This window comes from Mesoplodon densirostris, chromosome 11 (genome assembly GCF_025265405.1).
Source record: "Mesoplodon densirostris isolate mMesDen1 chromosome 11, mMesDen1 primary haplotype, whole genome shotgun sequence".
In the NCBI taxonomy this organism is placed as follows: Eukaryota; Metazoa; Chordata; class Mammalia; order Artiodactyla; family Ziphiidae; genus Mesoplodon; species Mesoplodon densirostris.
In genome coordinates this window covers 6,149,049-6,170,255 of record NC_082671.1, presented here as the reverse complement: position 1 = coordinate 6,170,255, position 21,207 = coordinate 6,149,049, and the positions used below count along the sequence as shown (strand labels likewise).

At 48.9% G+C, this 21,207-nt stretch overlaps 1 protein-coding gene across 1 annotated transcript in view; it reads right to left on the bottom strand.

The window, feature by feature from the left end:
- Nucleotides 1–9,788: 9,788 nt before the first annotated feature.
- The window catches only part of CCND2 (cyclin D2), a 28,262-nt gene continuing 16,843 nt past the window's right edge, over nt 9,789–21,207 (bottom strand). The window contains exon 5 of the mRNA XM_060111698.1: nt 9,789–15,185. Coding sequence (XP_059967681.1) covers nt 15,036–15,185 — 150 coding nt within the window. The 3' untranslated portion in view covers nt 9,789–15,035. The remainder of the gene's footprint in view (nt 15,186–21,207) is intronic.

Here is a 21,207-nt window from a genome sequence, read left to right as displayed (position 1 = left end):
CGCGGAGTGGCTGGGCCCGTGAGCCATGGCCGCTGAGCCTGTGCGTCCGGAGCCTGTGCTCCGCAACGGGAGAGCCCACAACAGTGAGAGGCCCACGTACCGCAAAAAAAAAAAAAAAAAAAAGCTTCTGCTATTCTACTGTTAAAGAACTTTTCAGCTGTATGCATATAATTAAGATTTTTTCATAAAGAAAATTACCCAGAGAGCGGATAGGGGAGAATGCATATATTGTTGTATGTATGTGATCACGCGTATAGACTGAGGCAGGCCAGAGTTCTAATGTAAAAGCACTTAATAGAGTAAAACTCTGAATATTCAAAAATAAATCTGAGTTGGTGGGTATGTGTGCTCCTGGTATTTGTTCTGTTTACTTACAATTGTTATGTTACGATTCTAACATGAAGCTCGTTAAGACTCATCAGAATAGAGACAAGAAGATTTTAAGACTAAAAATGGACAGACAAAACAGACATCAGGTATTAGTATAAACTAACAAGAGTCTTAAGGACCAACTGAGAATTGTGGTTTTGCAATTACCCAAGTTATTTCTAACCCCACGACTTTGCTTTTTCCTCTTATTGCTTTTAAGTTGGAAATTGTAGTGGTTTATGCAAATTTAATAAAAGAGAAGGTCTTGGACTTTTATTGGCAGGGATTTTCTTACACCACCCACTGTCATAATTGATTACATGCTGTACCCTGATGGAAGAACAGAATTTCTAGGCCAACAAAAAAATCACAAATACACGGTAAACCATCTGTTTGTCCAGCGACTGAGAAATAACAATGTGAGCAGTGATCCAAGCCGGAAGGGGCTGCCGGTCCAGCTGTGCCCGGTCCTCCATCAGCCTGATGGCTGAAGGTGGAGGGAGATTTGTTCTGGCAGCCCCTCTGTCAGCATCTGACATCTGTCACCCAGAGTTCCCCATGATTGCTGGTTCCAAAAAAAATCATATCTGCCAGTCAGACAGCTTTTCTACTGATGGACAGTCGAAGGAGGCCTTGTCAGCCTGCTTCTGGGGACCTCCCTTTTATCTGAGTACATGTATCCAATAATCCCTTTTCATGCCTTGCCTTATAGCCTGTCACTTAGTGGGGAAAAGAACTTCCCCTAAGCCCAGGTTCATTGCTGTTCGGAAGAATGGCAGCAGAATGAAGGGGATACTGTGGAAGTTGTAAATGCTTATGAAACCATAAGCATTTACAACTTCCATAGTTGTAAATGCTTCATATGCTGTGGCTGAGAGCGGTCTCCTCCAACAGGATCCACAGGAAAACACTGCCCCCCGCCGCCCCTGCCTTTTTGGAAAATTAACATTTGCATTGATAACGCCTTTAAAAATAATTAACAAGGTACTTGATGTGTTTGCATATACAGTCAGTGTCTGCTGGGAATTGTTTCCAGGACCTTCCTTGGATAACACAATCCATGGATGTCCAAGTCCCTTATATACGGTGGCACAGTATTTGCATGTCACCTATGCACATCCTCCCGTATACTTTGAATCATCACTAGTTTACTTAGAATACCTAATACAATGTAAAGGCTATGGAAGTAGTTGCCAGCGCTCTGCAGATTCAGCCTTTGCTTTTTGGAACTTTCTGGAATTTTTTCTCAAACATTTTCAATCTTCGGTTGCACCTGTGGACGTGGAAGGACTGTATTCAGATTCTTGTTGAAGCTTCCAATGTATTAGGCGCTGTACATAGACTACCTCATTTAATCTTTTTAATAAACCAGCAAGGTTTCCCAGTTTACAGCTAACAAGCAGCAGCCCTGGGATTCAAACACAGATCTTGCTTAAGTGAAATTCCCTCTTCACTGTGGCATCCTGACTTTCCCTGTCACCATATTTGTGACAATTTTTATGTAACAGATAAATGTACAATACTGTCAGTAACACTCCAGGCAGATAGCAAGCACTGGGGGGTATTGATTGGGAGGATCCCCCCCAGACACCTGACAAGAGTGCTAAGGAAAACCCTGGAATCCTGTTCTCCTGGTCCTAGTATCTGGAAAGATGTAGGATGTGAAGCAAGTAAAGCCATAGGAAGTGCCCTATTGAAGCAAACCTTCTGTAGACTCTTCGTTCTGATCTGTAGGGATGTATGGAAGACAGAAGTGAATGATCTGCTGTCAGAACATCTGAGGTGTCAAGACTTTCCAGGAAGGTACTGACCAAAGTATCCAGACTCATTAAGCCCAGCCACGAATGGAGAACTGCACGAACCAAGAGCTCCCTCAGCACGTTAACACCTCCGTTGCTGGGCAACCCTTTGCTGAGAACAGCAGGGAGCCCTTGCAGGGTTCAGGTTATTGTATCCATGGTAGGATACATTTTTTGAAACAGTACCAGTGTATTTCCTCCGGCATTTTTCCCTTGCATTTTTGGCCCTTTATCCCGTGTCCCCTTTTCAGGGAAGGGAAGGTGACAGAGAGCCAGGGAAATGACCACCTGGAGGATAAAGTAATCTTGACATGAGCAAAGTTTTGAGAGACTGTGATGAGGTCTTCCCTGATCCCTGGACCAGAAAGTTTCTCTGGACTGTTGGGGGAGGGGAAATGATGAGAGCAGAGACGTTGGTGGGTCCCTGAGGAATAAGGACAAACTAAAGATGTGATTTTTATTATTATTATTATTGGCTGCATTGGGTCTTCTTTGCTGCACGCGGGCTCTCTCTAGTTGTGGCGAGCGGACGCTACTCTTCATTCCGGTGCATGGGCTTCTCAATGCGGTGGCTTCTCTTGTTGCGGAGCACAGGCTCTAGGCATGCGGGCTTCAGCAGTTGTGGAACGTGGGCTCAGTAGTTGGGGCTCGCGGGCTCTAGAGTGCAGCTCAGTAGTTGTGGCACACAGGCTTAGTTGCTCCGTGACATGTGGGATCTTCCCGGACCAGGGCTCGAACCCGTGTCCCCTGCATTGGCAGGTGGATTCTTTTTTTCTTTTTCTTTTTTTTCTTCTTTTTTTTTTGGCAGGTGGATTCTTAACCACTGCGCCACCAGGGAAGTCCCAAGATACGATTTTTTTTAAACGACATACGTTTGCGGGGTTGGTAGGAGAGCAGAACCCCTGCCCCTCCCCAGGCAGAGCGCCCCTGGAGGTGGCAAGACCCCACAGAAGCAGTGGCTTTGCAGAGCCTTAGACAGAGTCTGGGGTAATCTTTTGGCTCCAGGCCCCAGCATAGTGTGGGAACAGCAGAATGTTTCTTTTACATCCAGAAGAAAACCACAGTTACAGTGTTTGCAATTTTCTTTCAAATATTTTGGAATATGCAGCCCGTGTGTGTTATTTCGGGAAGTTATAACCCAGATGCTACAACCATTCTTCCTTAGCCACCTGGCACTGCTGTAACAGAAGACCGCAGACCTGGGGGCTTCAACAGCCAACATCTATTTCTCACAGTTCTGGAGGCTGCAAGTCCGAGATCAGGGTGCCAGCACGGTCGGGTTCTAGTGAGAGCCCTCTCCTGGTTGCAGACTGCCAACTTCTCACTGTATCCTCACACGGCAGAGAGAGGAGAGACAGCTAGGCTTCTGGCTGCTGCTTATAAGAGCACTCATCCCATTCATGGGGGCTCCACCCTCAGGGCTTAATTATCCCCCAAAGGCCCCACCTCCAGATACCATCTCACTGGGAATTAGGTTCCAACATATGACTTTGGGGGGACACAAACATTCAGTCCTGGAACACATTCTAATCAAGAATGGACAGTCTAGGGCTTCCCTGGTGGCGCAGTGGTTGAGAGTCTGCCTGCCAATGCAGGGGACACGGGTTCGTGCCCCAGTCCGGGAAGAGCCTGTGCTCCACAACGGGAGAGGCCACAACAGTAAGAGGCCCGCGTACTGCAAAAAAAAAGAAAAAAAAAAAGAAAAAGAATGGACGGTCTAAGGATGGTGTACTGGTGTCCTAATCAGGAGAACCACAGTCCACAGGAACTTCTATCTGTATTTCGATTGCAATGGATACTTAATTAGCATCCTGAATTTCAGAAAACAGATTTTGTTGGTGCAAATGGTAACGTGTGCAACACAAGTTAGACGGGGGCCTCGTTGAAATTGTGTGTATTGGCTGAGACGTTTCAGGGACATCCCCCCTCCCCACCAAATGACCCGTAAAGGGTCTAGAGAGACTGGCCTCCATCCTCGGGGTGCTGCTGGCCGAGCCTCGTCTCTCTAACAGCCCCCTCCATCCGGCCGTGGGATTGGGAGGCCCTCTGGTTGCTCCTTGCTGACTGTAAAGGAAGAGAACCCTTCCTCTGGAACATTTGCCTGGAGGAGGGAAGCCGTCCTGCGAGGTGGCGGTGGAGGCAGAGCCGTACAATGTGGCGGAAGATTCTGGGTCCCAGTCCTAGCCTGACCCTTGCTGCGAGCTGTGTGTCCCTCGAGCCACTCGGCTCCAAGACGAGGTGTCAGATTCATCGGGGGTCATGAGGGTCATGAGACGCTTGTGAAAGCTCTTTGAAGATTGCACGTAGGTGCTAAGAAGTCTCCCTCATCTCAGAGCTTAAGCTGGCGGTATTGAGTGGCTACACCATCGATACCTGTCTGGAAAATGAACTTTTGAAAAGGCTGAATTAGGTGCCTCTCTCACACTCCGCTTTATTTATTTTTTTTAACTTTTTATTTTATATTGGAGTATAGCCAATTAACAATGTTGTGACAGTTTCAGGTGCACAGCAAAGCGACTCAGCTGTACATATATATGTATCCATTCTCCCCCAGAATCCCCTCTCATCCAGGCTGCCACATAACATTAAGCAGAGTTCCCTGTGCTACGCGGTAGGTCTTTGTTGGTTATCCTTTTTAAATATAGCTGTGTGTACATGTCAGTTCCAAACTCCCTATCCCTTCCCTGCACCCTTCCCCCGCTGTTAACCATAAGTTCGTTCTCTAAGTCTGTGAGTCCGTTTCTGTTTTGTAAATACGTTCATTTGTATCATTTCTTTTTAGAGTCCACATATAAGCGATATCACATGATATTTCTCTTTCTCTGTCTGACTTCACTCAGTATGACAATCTCTAGGTCCATCCACGTCTCTACAAATGACCCAATTTCGTTCCTTTTTATGGCTGATAATATTCCACTGTATATATGTACCACATCTTTATCCATTCCTCTGTCAATGGACATTTAGGTTGATCCATGTCTTGGCTCCTGTAAACAGCGCTGCAATGAACATTGGGGTGCATGTATCCTTTTGGACCATGTTTTTCTCCAGGTATATGCCCAGGAGTGGGATTGCTGGGTCGTATGGTAGCTCTATTTTTAGTTTTTTAAGGAAACGCCGTACTGTTCTTCATAGTGGCTACACCAATTTATCACACTCTGCTTCAGCCTTGACAATGGCTAGCATTTATCAAGCTCTGGCTCTGTGCCAGGCACCGTGGACGTGTTAAAATGAGTATCTCAGGAGGTACTGTGAGCGTTGGACCCCATTTCAAAGATGAAGAAACCGAGTCATGGAGGGGCTCAGTGATGCCCTAGGTTACACAGCCAGTGGGTGGTCCAGGGGTGGGAGGGGAAGGGTGGGAAGAGGGGATCCCAGAGCAGGCACTTGTGTTCTTTACCACTGCATGAAATAGCAGCCGTCCTGTGGCTCCTTGTCTGTTTCTGCAGGGAGTGCAAAGACACCGTACCTGGAAAACTAGGTGCCAGAGAAACATTTGTCGAATGGGGTGTTTGGTGCAGGATGCCAGGCCCATAACCGGCCCTCATTTATTGAATGAACAAGCAGTGCCCGAGAGCCCCATGCATAAGAAGGGGTGGTGAGAAGTCATCATTGTTGATGGCTGGGATGATTGAAACAGCCTTGGGATTTGTACTTTTCAACAGATCCAAAAATTAATTAATTATAATTAATTCCCCCCCCCAGTTCAAGTTTACCTTTAAATCTTTTGGTGAACCTGCTATTTCAGATGATATTGGATATTTTAGTTCTATATTTTTGTGCCTCTTTTATTTTTGAGTAAAGAAAGAAGAAAAAAAAAGGTTTCTCTTCTTATGGGGTAATCACAGTAGTAGGAGAACTAAAAGTGGCTCCCCAAACAAACAATCAACAGAGAAAAAGCTGATCTTTAAGCTGGCCTACCTGCAGACCTCAGAGTGGGCTGACTCTGGGGTCTCAAAGGAAGTTCAAGAATCTGGCCCAGCTCCTGGTTATCTGATAACTAGTAGCCCATGAAGAGATAACAGAGCAGAGATGACAAAGCCTAATGAGGAATGCAGGTCTTTTTCATTTGGGGTAGAAAAGTAAAGGGAGGGTCCCAAGCCTGCTTTGCTCCCCCTGGGGCTTATGGGGGTCCTGCTTCATAGCTGGAGGTGGGACAGGCTGCAGAGCTGCAGACTTCTTGGGGGACAGGCAGCTGACGTCAGTGAGGGAAGCAGGTTCCACGGGGGTGGGGGGCGGGGGGGGGGGAGGGGAAAGGGTCAGAATGTCTTCAGCAGCAGCCCTGACTGCCTTGCAGGCCTGTCTTTTGCCAGAAATGTATTTCCCAAGAAGAGTTAAATCCTTACTTTTACGGGAAAGTTCTCATGTCATCTTGGCCCGTAAGTCACGATGAGAGTCAAACTAAACACGCCCGCAGGCTGGATTTGGTTTACAGGCTGCCGTTTCTATCTCTGAATTAGACACTGAAAAGAATGGCAAGAAGTCACGAATAGCACCAGCCCCGCACAGGTGGAGTCAGGATGTGACAGTGCTGACAGGTGCAGGGGAGGGAGCTGCCGTCCCACTCACCTGCGGGAGGTAGGAGCCACCTTACACCTGGTTGCCCCCCTTCTCTCGGTAAGTTGCTCCCGCCTGTGGCATTAGCGCCACCTAGTGGACTTTTCAGGAAGTGCTCTATGTTGACACCCATCAAGGCCAGAAGGAGGAGATGGGGGTTCCAGGGCCACCAGCCAGAGCCAAAGCAAGTCGCCAGCAATGAAATGGAAGCTGTGTTTTGGATAAGCATAAACGCCAAGCTCCCGTGGGATGCTGAGGCACAGTCCGAGGGAAATCAGCGGGGCTGTCTTGCTGTGTTCTCAGGCCACCCAGTTTTGCTTGCCCACCCGATAGGATCTGACCCTCCACGGCAGCAGGAGGCCTCCAAGCCCAAGCCATCAGCTCAGAACGGCCAGACGTATTTCTCAGGAGGAATTAGGTACATGGGAATCGACGTCTGTGGCCAAGTTCATCCCGTTTCACGAGGATAACCTCTGTGTTCATGGTGTTTAAAATCTGTTATATTATGCGTGCTCTTCAAGCTATGAATATTTTCCCTTCACTTTTAAAATTACTTCCCATCCCCTTATTTTTGGAAAAAAGTCAAACTCTGTTTCCAAACTCTCCTGCATCTTTTCACACGTGTTTTCCTAAAACTCATTTGCTTGAGGGAACCCATCCCATCTTGTCGGAAATTGCCCCCTGCCACCCAGGGCATCGGCGTTTGCTGTCAAGAGCTGTGTGCAGTCTTGGGGGTGTGTGTGTTGTGTCCCATGGAAAGCCTCTTAAACCAGGGGGCATGGGTTTTGTCTGCACTGCTCTTCCTTGCCGGCCCAGTGTAGACCCTGCGCACGCGCGTTGGCTGTGGCCAGTCAGCTCTTTGTGATGTGCTGAGCCTTCACGCCAGCATGTTTGTCGGCATTGCTGCTGTAAGAGCGGAGCAGAAACGATCGGGTGTAATACCCAGCTCTGAATGTGCGCCTCATGGCAGCAGGTTGAGAGCATCACTAAGGCAACTGGAACTTTCATCTTGGTGTGACCTCTGTGTCCTGACTTAAAAGTCCCAGATCTCTGCAAAGTCATTAGAAAAGTTAGTCACTAGAGCAAAAACAAGAGACCTGGGATTTCGAAGTCTCCACTCCATCACTAACTTCCACTTGCAGAAAGGGCCCTTTTGTCTCAGGTTTGAGGTTTTCCACTTATAAGATGAAATGGATCTGAGAGTGTGTTGTGAAGGGGCCGTTGGACTGACCCAGAGCCAGCTGTGTGGGACGGAACACTCGCTTCTTCAGCGTCCTTCCCACCTGCAACACACGTAGCCCCGGATGGGAGAATCCAGTCTTGCTGGATGGCATTTGTTAAGGAGCGGTGTCGGAGTATTATTAATGGACACGGCACCGACACTGCAGGGCGAGCAGATGGGGAGGGGAGGGAGGGAGGGACCTGGCTGGACAGCAGGTCATGCAGAAGAGGATTCCAAGGATGGTTAAGAGCGGCAACCAGAGGCCTTGGAAACTCCCAAGAGGTCCAGTGGACTCCAATAGTCAGAAACCCAAGAAAAAAGGTATCCCTACTTTTCCCCAAGAGCACTGGAAGTCAGTGGGGGATGGAGCCAAAGGGGAATTTTCAAAGTCCTCGTAAGATGAAACATCCTATAAAGTGGAGCTCCTTGGGAGTAACAGGGGATGTTTTCATCTGGACTGTCATACCGTGACCAGTATTTATCTTCCCACTTGCAACTCAGGTCAGAATGAAACTGGAAAACAGCCTTCAGTGCCTTTTTTTTTCCCCTTAGGTACTAGGTTATTATTTTGTGTCTCTGTAGCTCTGTTTCCTTTAATATTTCATTGTTTAATTCTCACAGAAATTCACTTATTTTTTTACTTTTATTTTCACATTTTAAAAAATTTTATATTGGAGTACAGTTGATTTACAATGTTGTGTTAGTTTCAGGTGTACAGCAAAGTGATTCAGCTATACATATACACGTAACTATTCTTTTTTCAGATTCTTTTCCCATATAGGTTATTACAGAGTATTGAGTAGAGTTCCCTGTGCTCTACAGTAGGCCCTTGTTGATTATCTCTTTTATATAGTGTGTATATGTTAATCCCAACCTCCTAATTTATCCCTCCCTACCACCTTTCCCCTTTGGTAACCATAAGTTTGTTTTCTAAGTCTGTGAGTTTCTGTTTCTGTTTTGTAGATAAATTCATTTGTATCATTTCTTTAGATTCCACATGTAAGTGTTATCATATGATATTTGTCTTTTTCTGTCTGACTTATTTCACTTAGTATGATAATCTCTAGGTCCATCCATGTTGCTGTAAATGGCATTATTTCATTTTTTTATGGCTGAGTAATATTCCATTGCATATATGTACCACATCTTCTTTATCCATTCAGTGACACTGAAGGAGACAGGGAACTACAGAGAACATGAATTTTCATAGTAACATCAAAAGGGCATGACCCATCACTCTTGGGAGAGAGGCTGGTCTGAGTTGCTGAGGTCGGGGAGCAACGAGCAATTTGTTTAAGTGTGGACTTTCCCACCCCTTTCCCAGGCTCTACCTCACCACCCTTCCACCAAGGCAGTGGTAGTCCAGTCCTCACAGGAGGGATACAAAGAGGGAGGATCAGGAATCAGGTGGGGGCCGGGAAGAGCTGCAGGCAACCGGGAAAGCTGCGGAGGTTGGGTTCTCCAGAGACACGCCCTCCCCTCCCCGCCGAATCTAGAGGTGGCACCTCGGAAGCCAGGAGATACTCATACCCAGGAGTGAGTAACTGGCAATTATCAGAAGATTAGCATCTGAGGTCTGGTCAGGACAGCAGTGGCTGACCCACCTTCTGAAGGTGGCCCGAGGCTTCTGGTTTATAAGAGGGTTGTACGGGTGACCCAAAAGTTAAAAAAAAAAAAGGTCATCAATTGGTTGCACTGCAATGACACACACAGATGACCCTCCAGGTTAGGATTTGCATTTTACCCCAGCACCAACGGCGGCCAACAGAGTCCTGACACAAGAAAGTTGTGCTCCACGCTGAGGATTGCTGGTCAAGAAAGAAGTCAAAAGAGCCAGAGAATTTAGGTCAAGGTGAGTTTATTGTCCAAATAGCATAACCTAATTGCATCCAAAACCATTTTCAAATCCATCTTTAAGCTAGTCAGAAAAACAGGTTATTATTTTTTAAAATCACTTAACACTGAACAGATAGGACCTCTGAAAAGGCAGCTTGACTATACCATGTCACCATCATGGCCAATACAACATTTTTTTCCCATACTTCCTAAAAACTTTCTGTGTATACTGATCATGCTACTTTAGCACTTGCTCGCATGCCGACCAAATAAACACCCACACCTCTTACAGAGTACATGGTGAGAGAATAAAATTGACTGGATATGGCATCACACTCATTTTAAAGCAAAAAAAAAAATTATAATAATAATAAAAGAAAGTCCAAGACAAGAAACTGTAACTGAGAGAGAGAGAGAGAGAGAGAGAGAGAGAGAGAGAGAGATCTGAGGTACATGGTAATGAACATAATGGAAAAAATCCAATGGCCTGGTGATCTGCCGGGGATTTCAGAGCTGGCCAGCAGTAAGAAATACAACCAATTAAAAAAAAACAAAAGAAACCACGAGAACTTTTTTTTTTTAAAGGATAGGCACCTGTCAAAATACACTGGCTACTGTAATGGCTACAGTCAGTAAGGCACTTTTTTCCCCAAAGTAGGCTGCAGGCAAAGGGATAAATGTAGCAGCTCCAGCATGCGTGTGTATGTTTGCCGATGGCTTCTGGAAACCTAAGCCACGAATCGGGCCTGACAGCCCAGCCAAGTCTAAAAGCAGAGACACACGGATACACAACAGTGGTTCTGGCTGAAGTGACGGTTCTGGGTCATTTAGAATCCAGAATCATGAAAAGCCAAGTGGGATGAGCAAGCCATACACGTCCTCTTGAATCTCCCGGCCCTATTTTGTACAAACGGGTGACAGGAACCGCCCCGAGCCCACTGTGCTCCGTAGCTACAGAGCGTCTGCTGGCTGAAGGGGACTTTACCGTCTCAGCACTAATTTCCCTTTTAAAGCTATTCTCAGGGTCGGACTGTCTCAAAGATAAACAAAGAGGAATCCTTTTGGCTTAGAAGTCAGCTGGCTTACTCAGATTCCCCCCCATTCTTACTTCCCATTTCCACTCTACCAATATTCTCTTCTTGAGCTAGACAATTATTTACATGAGATAAGGTGCGAGTCTATTTCTTCTCCCAGCCCTGCCCCCTGTGGCCCGTGGAGGGAAAATGCCCCTGCCCTCTTTGAGAAAGTCATCCAAACCTGCTACCGACCTAACCCGGCAGTCCCAGGGCTCCCAGGGCAGCGTGGACATGGCCTTGGGGCCGGGCTGCAGCCCCTTCGGAAGGGAAGCCCCCGATGCCCGCAGCCGGGGTGGCGTCCCCTCGGAGCCACACGTGCCCGACTCGGGTGCTGAAGGAGGCCAAACCGGGCCTCCGCTACAGCACGCACACCAACAGAGACCTGGCTGGGGGATGCAGTGCGCTGCTCAGTGGGGTGGGGCAGTTCCAGAGGACAGCCTCCCCGGACAGAAGCCCCTTCTCTCAGCCTAGGGGGGCGCATTCTGCTGAAGCATCGGTCCCCTGCCCCCGCCTGCAGGCTTCTCGGCTGGCTGTTATGAACCCGCATGGAACTGAATTATGCTAAGCATATATTTTTGGCATACAAGGATTTTCCCCCGTAGGATTTGGCCAAAATAGGGGAAGGAACAAAATTTGGCAGGTTAGGGGAACAACTTAGCTCCCACTGATGGAGAAAAACATATAAACAAACAAACCAAAAAAAAAACAAAAACAAAAACCATATAGAGGAGGAAGAAGAGAAAGAAAGACAACAAGGTAGAAAAAGACCAGAATAGGTTTCGAACCCTCTTAGTGGGAGGAAAGAGAAAAAAATGCTTGGGAAGAAGTGAACTCCTCTGGGACGAAAACTCCTACCGAGGAAACCAAGATCCAAGGAGCGGGTACAAGCCAGTTCAACAAAGCCGGGGTCCCTTCTTTTGTGTTAAGGAGAGAGAAGGCAGAAAAGCTAAACTACCGAGCACCCTCCTCATCAGCAACCCTACACCTCCCATCACACTAGGCCCTGAGGATGGGAAGAAGACAAAGCCAGAAGGCCCCAGTGGCCCCCTGGGGGCTCCAGGGCTGGGAAGAAGAAAAAACCAGAAGGCCCCAGTGGCCCCCTGGGGGCTCCAGGGAAAGTGGAAAGTGAAGGACTCTGGGGGAGTCTGTTGGCCTGTTTCCTTCCTTATTTGTCAGGTTCTCTCATTTGCTGCTTCCCTCTGAGCTTAGCGGCTGGTCACTGTTCAAGGGATCTGTATACCTGGCTTTCTCTTTAGGTTCCAAGACTCCCAAGAACTCTAGGGCCCATGCATTCCTCCATCCTGTGGAACTCCTCAGGGCCCAGAAGAGTGGCCTGTGCAAAGTGTGCTCCCGATAAAACACAGGCTGCTCAGCCTTCCTCTCCAAAACCTCAGAATACAGCACCCACTGGCCCACCAGAAATCCCTAGAATGTCAGGGTCATGTAACTCACCAAGTCCGGAACCCTTCTAACAAGGGAGACTGACTCATCTGGAACTGCACCTCTGCAGAGAAGCAGCCTCCCTACCTCCCTTCGACCACCAATCCAATACTCATCTGACCCATTTTTCCAACCATGCCAATTCAACGCACGATCTAAAACCTGAAAACCATTCAGTGTCACTTAGCAAGGACCTGGCTGCGCTTGCCTGCCGCAGGCCAGACAGGTGGGAGCAGTTGCCGTGGCAACCCTACCTGCTGCAGGTTCAGACCTAGGAAACCCTCCGAGATCATCCTGAACGGGGGCTGCCCGTATCCGGGAAGGGGGCCAGAGAGAGGGGAAATGTTCCAGATGAAAGGACCCAAAGCAGATGAGAGCCCTGCTTTAGAAAGGCCTGCAAGATGAGACTCTCCAGATAGCCTGCTGGAATTCTCTAGTCTGTGTCCTGATCGCCGGTACCCAAGCGGTACCTAGTCCACTGCATCAACCTCTGTGCTGAGTGTCAGCCTTGCGGGGGAGGGGAAATCCCTTGGTTCAATTGCATTTTTTCCATCATGATGAGGATACCAGAGTCAGAATGGAAGCCTGATGACCTTCACCACGGAAGAGGTCCCTGGGCGTGAGACCCTGGGGCCAAATCCTCCACCTTCCACCTGGGAGGGGCTGCGGCCTCCTCCCCGCCATCTGCCTTCCCTGACTAATGGGCTCCCAAGCAGAAACTGTACGGTTGTGAGGTATTATGAGAACAAAAATGTGAACCATTTTCTTGTGTAGCTATTGAGTTTGTCCAGTAAACCTGAGGTAAAGAATACTCTGTCTTTGAAGGATGTGATCAGAGAGGAAAAAAAAAAAAAAATCCATGAATACGCTACCAGAAGAAAACAAACTATGTATGGAAGGGCTTTTCCAGTACGAAGAACTCCTATCTCAACCATCTACTTCAGGACTTGGAAATTTAAGCGGTAAAATAATATATTATAAAATTGTTTATAAAATAGCAGCACACTCGGTGAAACATTACAGCTAGGTACTGTTAATGTGGATAACAATGAATGATCTTAGCTTCTTAGCAGCGCAAAAAAAAAAAAATAATAAAAAACTGAACATAATAAAATGAAAAATAAGAGACCCTTAGATTTTTCTCCATCTTAAACCCTTATACTACGAAACAAGGCAGAATCTGTGTATAAAACAATTCTTCAAAGTAGCCCTGTTCTGATCTTTTTTTTATTTTTACTTAAAAAGGCAAATATTTTAATAGCTTCATTACCTGTCAATTATAATTGTGCAAAAAAAAAAAAAGTTGGTGCTTCAACCTCTCTGCTAACTGAATGCCTCTAAGACGTGGAGAGGAAAAAAAATTCAAGTACGCTGAATGCAACCTTGCAATGAAATCAACAAAAAAACGGAAACGGGAACAAAATGCCACACTGATGACCCGCTGTCTGTCTTTGCACCAGCAATAACGTTTTTTTCCATGTCCAAAGGAGGAGTATAGAGGTGGGAATTAAGATCCTTCTGTGCCATCAAAATGGTAACAGAGCTTTGTTTTTAGGAATGTTGTGATGGGGATTTCAGCGGAAGAGGGTGTGTCTTGAGTTCCTGTGGGGATGCCAGAGAGTGTCAGATACAGGACAGCAACCCAACTGGGGGCAGGAGGGGTGGGGGCACAGGAGGAGAAGGGAGGCATCTACTCTGCATGATTTGCATAAACCATCCCATCTATCCCTCGGGAACAATTTTTCAAAGTGCTTTTCGAATGGAATGGTTTATACCAAAACGCTCACCTGTGGACCAGACACGCCAATCAGCACCAAAGAATTCGTTTGTTTCCTAATGAGGGATGCCAAGGTCACATTACTCTCTTGAACACATCAGGAGAAAAGTTTCCATTCCAGATCCCACCCTCGGGCTCCATCTGCCTCCATTTCATAGGAGTTTGGGGGATGGCCCGTAGCTAGATTGCCCCTTTTCGATAAAAATTGGGTGGTGTCTGCAACGAACCATGTTTGGAAGAAGAAGCAAGATGTAGAAAAACGTGAAACCCCAGGATCCAATCACCTGTGTCCAACGGGCAAAACATCATTTCTTTTAGGTAGCAGCTACTGTAGACAGCAAGAGTTGTCACTAGAGACCCAGCAACGCTCCTGACCTAGTAACAAACAGGTGGTCGGGAGAAAGGGCGCTTCTCCATCCAAAATGGTTCCATCGCACTGAGATTATTTTGTAACTCCCTCCCCGTCCTGCCCCTCCTTATTTCTAACTCCTTCTCGAGTTCATTGCTTTGCAATCTAATCCTGCCATAAATGGCATCCGCAATTCCTCGACATTATCCTACCAGGGGGTATATACATGCTAGTTCATAACAGGAAAAAAAAAAAAGTCTCTAATTTGTTCCCATAGTGCAGGCATACATTTTCGCTAGCTACTCTGCAGGTTTTCCTGTAAGCATTTTACTATGACTTTTAACATCATCAAAACAATAACTGTTCGCATATATACGGGATTCCCTTCTGTTGTACTTCAAATAGGCACCAAATGCTTTTAATGATTCCGTGTTTATAGGACCTTTATCTCTCACATCTAAAAGATCTTTCAATATGATCTAGGCGGGGGCAGATTTTTTTTTTTTTTTTTTTTTAAGTTTCATCCTAAAACGTAAGAGAACAAAACACAACCAGAGAGAAGGAGAGAGCGGATTGGACGCTTCTCTCCCATTCGGCCTGCCCGACATCCTCACAGGTCAATATCCCGCACGTCTGTAGGGGTGCTGGCTTGGTCCAGCTCGTCCTCCGACTTGGATCCGTCGCCCTGGTCCTGACGGTACTGCTGCAGGCTGTTTAGCAGCACCACCTCAATCTGCTCCTGGCAGGCTTTGAGGCAATCCTAGGGGAAGAAGGGTCCAGACCAGAGCTGTTAGCAAGGGCAACAGTACGCAGAGCAACTGACGAAGAAAACACACACGCTTCAAGCCCCGCCTAAGTCTGCGCTCGCTTTCCCGTAGAAAGAAAGTTGCCATGTACAGGACAGGCATCCTTCCGGTGCCGGAACCTCACCACTCCAAGTGGGGTCCACGGCCCGGCAGCATCAGCATCATCTGGGAGCTTGTTAGAAATGCAGAACCTGGGGCTTCCCTGGTGGTCCAGTGGTTAAGCATCCACCTTCCAATGCAGGGGACGCAGGTTTGAGCCCTGGTCGGGTAACTAAGATCCCACAGGGCGCGGGGCAGCTGAGCCCACGGTGCCGCAACTACTGAGCCTGAGCGCTCCGGAACCCACACGCCAAGACCAGAGACAAGCCTGCGTGCCGCGATGAAAGATCCCGAGTGCCATGACGAAGACCCAACGCAGCCTAATTAATTAAAGGAAGAAAAAAGAAATGCAGAACCTCATCCCTGTCCAGACGGGTCAGATCAGAATCTGCATTTTAGCAGAAGCCCAGGTGAACTGTATGCACAGGACCTGGGCGGCACTGGCCAAGATGAGCGGCCGTGTGTGGCCACACAGTGCCTGGTCATCCAAGGGCCAGCGAGATGCTTCCCACCTGGGGACACGGGGAGGTGAGAGGGAAGAGGGGAAGGCCAGCCATACAGACAGTGTGACCGTACGAGACTACCCAAGGGATAGATAAGAAAATGGACTGAACTACACTGACCCTCATAGCAACTGCGGAACCGCTTAAAAACAAGCAATCTGTTTTTCGCTTATTTATCGTTCCCTTAACTCTCATAAAAATACAACACAGAAATGTTTACAAAATTCTGGACACTTGAGCCGTCTAATTTGGGAATAGGCAAAAAATACTGCAGCATTGCTTTGATATTAGTCTATATTTGGTAGGGAAGATTCAGAATGTGTTGATCTCAGGCAGATGCTTCTGTTAGCTGGGTGGCATGGGTCACGGCGGCAATTCGTGGGTGTCACTAGGGAGGGATGGTGGTTGGTACTAGCAAATGGGAGGTGAGCTGAAGAAATTGCTCTTAGGAGCTATTTCCCAACATCTTTCCTTGGCAAGCCTGCTTTCCTGTGCTCTCATAAGCAGCACAGACACGTGGAAAATAGGTTAAATTCGCTCTGCCTGGGTCTTTCCACAGTTTAATGTATGTTTCCCTTGTGCTTGTTTCCCCGTGCAACTGCCCAGTGGTCACTGTTTGCTGAGCACCGAAGCGTTATCTCTATTTTCCAAAGATCTAAAAATAAAGTTGGGGTTCTCAGGAACACCGTTTCCATACGCCCACATTTTCCTTTCTTATCTCTCATCCATTTCAGCTTTTTATGAAAATCAAGATTGGGAGCAATGGCAGACCGAGCACCAAGGGCAGAGATGAAATTTCACCTGCAATGAATTACGAGTGACAAAAAGGCAGGGGTATTTGCTGTCACCCCACCAGACTTGCAGGCAGCCGCTAAGTTATTTTCCTTCTCTGACCTCAGTTTCCCCACTTGTAAAATAAGGCTCAGGAAACGCTCACAGACGGAGGATCAACTGAGATCATGTGGACAAAGTGCTAAGTTCAACACACGACAATCATTTATGATGAATAGAAAGAAGTCCATCCTGGACTGTGAAAGAATTCCTGAGATTTCTTTGAAACGAGGTATGAACGAGCATTTGCTCAGGATAGGTGAGGCGGGCAGTGCAGCGGGCACAGTGGATGGAGCGTCCGGCAGGGCAGACGTACCCCGGCCCAGAGCTCTCCGTCCCCAGTGAGAAAGAGCCAGGGACTGGCCACTGAGGACCCACCAACATTTCTCAGACTGGCCTGTGGCCTCGCCTGGTCATGTCCTCTAACATGCCTGACCCCCTAACTGGTGAATTAGAAGCTGATGGGCCTCGCCCACTGCCTGCTCTGCCCGTCCAGCACTCCTCCTCCAAGGCCCATCCTGCAGTGGCCGTGCTTCTGGTCACTCACCACTCACGAAGGTGCTCGGTGGTGAAGGCTAAAGGCAGGATGCTTCTAAGGGCACCTGCATTTCAGTGGAAGGCACTAGAGGACCCGAAAGCCTTATGATCTCGAACAATTAGTCTTTTTTTTTTTTTTTTTTTTTTTTTGCGGTACGCGGGCCTCCCACCGTTGTGGCCTCTCCCGTTGCGGAGCACAGGCTCCGGACGCGCAGGCTCAGCAGCCATGGCTCACGGGCCCAGCCGCTCCGTGGCACGTGGGATCTTCCCGGACCGGGGCACGAAGCCGCGTCCCCCTGCATCGGCAGGCGTACTCTCAACCACTGCGCCACCAGGGAAGCCCTCAAACAATTAATCTAAAAGAACAAGGGTAACAACGTAAAAACTGGCGAGAGTCAAAACTCCTCTGGCTTGTCCCTGAGGAAGCTCCTGGCCAATCCTGTCCGACTTTCCTTCCTCCAAGGCTCTCTTTCTGGGTCAGCACATCTGCCACCCCAGTAACACGACAAACTCAGGATGCCGTGATCATCACTGCCTTAACCACACCAGCAGCCGAAATGGATGGTCCTCCAAACAGGGAGACCAGGCTCTGCAGAGCTAAAGAACTTGAGTTGGGGCCACGGACAGTCTCCCTTTGCGTCACCCCTGTTCCTACTGTTCCCGGTATTCAGACTTCCCTCCCAGCAGCCTTAGACCCTAAAGGAACAGTTCTGAGAAAGGCCTACAGGGAGGGCTAGCACACTGGGCAGTGACTTCTATGGGACTTCAAGAGAACACAGGCGTCAAATGTCATATTTATGTAACTTCCAGCCAAAAACAGCTTTCCCGAATAAAATGAAGAAAGATTTCACATAAAACCTAAACTCTCCTTTCTTGATTTTTCCAGTCCCATTTTAATTTCAATCTAAATCATTCCTGACTATGGCCAGCTCTTCCTCTTTGATACCTCTTACTGCAAAGGAAAAGGGACGACTATAGCAGTTCCCCCAGAAATGAGGGACCCTGAGGCCCGTAGGCTCAGCTGTGACAGAGCAGGAAGCTAAAGCTCTTGGTGGGTCAGTGGTGTCCGTCATTCCTGGAAAGCGCTCTGGGGTCTCCGTCTAACCCTCCTCTGGTTCCACTGCTTCATGACTTGGCTGTCCTAATCTGAGTTTCAACTGCGGGGACCTCTCGCTCTCGGCGAGATGAAAACCTACGTAAGGGCAAGGGCTTGTCTTGAATAAAGGATGTTGCACATTCTACTCTGACAGCGGCAGGAAGGAAATCGGCATCCCTCTTCCTGGAAACAGGGCTCACTCCCTGCATTTTAAACCTTCCTTTAGGGTTGCAGGAGCCCTTCTTGGGCGTCCCAAGAGCGTGTGGATTTCCTGTGAGCTGGTGGAAAGTGAGGTCCGAGGGAGGGTGGGCTGGTGCCCCTACCTCCGCAGACACGCCCCCTCCACCCAGTCCACCCAGCCCCGGTCTTGCCGGAGGGGCTCCCAATCTCCAGAGTGGGTAGGAGAGCGCCGGGGGGACTGGGGTGGGAGGGGTGATCTGGAGGAAGGAGGAGGCCAAGCCCAGAGAAGGAAGCAGAAGGGGGACAAGTCGCAGAGCCTGAAGGGAACCCAAAGCGAAGCTGGAGAAGAGGGATGGCCACGTGTCCACGGGCGGAGTTCGAAGGCGACACACACAGATCCTAACAGGATCTGGGAACGGGGGGCTCTGGGGGGCTTTTGGAGATCGAACAGCCAGCGGCGCCCACTTCACAGCTGGGGGAACCGACACGAAGCTGGCTCCTCCCCAATCACACCTAGTTAAAAATGAACCCTGGCCTTCAAAGGGCGAGCCTCCAATTCCAGAACTGTCTTCCCTGTGCGCCTCTCTGCCTCTTCCGGGCTCTAAGGAAAGACAGAGCACAGAATCTCCGAGAAAGGGAGACACAGCCCAAGTGGCCTGGAAAACCCCCGACAGCGCCTCCGATGAAAAGATGCTCCGTGCACGGCAAGTGCCGCGGCTCCCGGCCCTCTGCTTCTCGGCAGCCTCCAAAAGCACCAGCCATTGTGTCGAGATGCCCCAAATTAAGCTGATTAGAAGGAGAGCCATAATGCTCGTCTGTCAGCCTGGACAGGTGGCACTCCACAGTGCTGGGGGTCGGGCAGGCCTCCAGCTCGATGATGCTAGGGCCCCTCCCCCCCTCCCCCGCCCGCCCCCCAGCCCGGAGCCCTGACAGCGGCGTTTGTGATGCCCGGCTCCTTCCCCGGCCCCACTTCCTCCGCGTGCTGGCTCCAGCCCCGCGCCCCGCACCCTCCTCGGCCCTGTGAATGGGCTGCGGAACTGCTACCATCAGCCTCCAGTGTCACTGCATCACGGCATTGTCACCACACACGCACTGCACTCAACAGGGGCACAAAGGGCTGAATGAGCCCCAGACCCGCGGCCAACTCAGGCACAGACAACTTAGGAAACTATCTCATTCTTCCTTTCTTCACAGCCTGTTGGGCTTATTTCCTTGAATACCAAATGAGGCCCGCGGCAAAAATCAAGCTCAAGCAGGAGCGGGAAGCATCAGCCTCCATTTCTGTTTCCTCTGCCGTCCCACCCCCGGCTTCCCTTCCAGCGACTCTTCTGGAGGCTTCTGACCACAGGCCCTGTTCAGGGCACAAAGGACAGTCTCAGGGACACAGGGGCCTCCAGGAGAAGGTGTGCTGTGAGGGCTCCGGGGACCAAGGCAAGGGTGGGGACCCTAGGATTCTGACATGCAGTCACAGTCGAGTCTTCCCTGGCGCTGCGGATTGCTCACTGACAAACAGCATCCTAATACGGCCAGGATGACCCTAGGGGAGGGATGTCCTGGAATCTTCTTGGGCAATAGTTAAGAATTCAAGGGACTTCCCTGGCAGTCCAGTGGTTAAGACTTAGCCTTCCAATGCAGGGGATGTGGGTTCGGTCCCTCGTCAGGGAGGTAGTAAGATCCCACAGGCCTCCTGGCCCAAAAACCAAAACATGAAACAGAAGCAATCTTGTGACAAATTCAATAAAGACTTAAAAAAAAAAGAAAAAAGAAGGCAACAGAGAGTTTTGGTGTAATCTAGGTAGAAAAGGATACATATAATGACAGGACGACTCACATCTCTACCTGGTCTGTTAAATATCTTCCAATAACTTCCCATCTTCATGGCCTGTGAGCCCCAATTCTACTTGTTCATTAGTGACTTAGGAAAATGGTGTCACGTGAAAACCAAGTGACTTGCTCTAAGATAAAGTCAGGTAAAACTCAGGGGACCCTGACATATTGTTACTGTTAAGACCTATCTAGCTTTTCCAAAAGACCTGGCGAGACCAAAGCACTAGAAACACACTCGAAACCCACCTGCCCAGCCTTTGTTCCCCTTCCTTCCTCCCCCGCCCTCCCCACGTCATTCCCCAATGACTCTGCCAGGGGATCTGGAGAAAAGGCTGAGTCAAAGTTGGGTCTCGTTCAAAAGAGTCTATATACAAGTGAACAGGGAGATAAAGGCTGGCACCAAGCTCTAGCAGGATGCCGAGGGGACGGAAGAGGAACCCCGATTCTGCCAGGGAAGTGGCCCAGTCGGTCCCCCCCTTCGCAAGCGGACCCTTGGCAACGGAAGCCCCGGTAGACGTTCCCCCAAAGCCAGAATGGCCTCTCTGGCTGGTGTCTGTTTTTAGCAACACTTAGGAGTAGAAGGAAAGGGTACTTAAAATACACCACCCTCTGAGACTTTTATTCCCTGTAAAACTGTCAGGCTTCTCACTCAGCTTTCTCTTTGGAATGAAGCGTTCCGGTTTATTTTGGCAACTAGAGCCAACAACAGAGGGCAGCTTTCTCAGGGCCGCGTGGGTCCCTCCTATCAAAGCTCTCCGCCGCCGGCCAGAGAGCCAGAGAGATGGCTCTGGCTGTTTCAGGGGAGAAAGAGGGGATCCTCTTTCTACAGTCATATCTCTGACAATCCACGGAAAAAGGACACCGTCAGCTGGCCCAGGTCTCTAGGTGCAAGGTGCAAGGTGC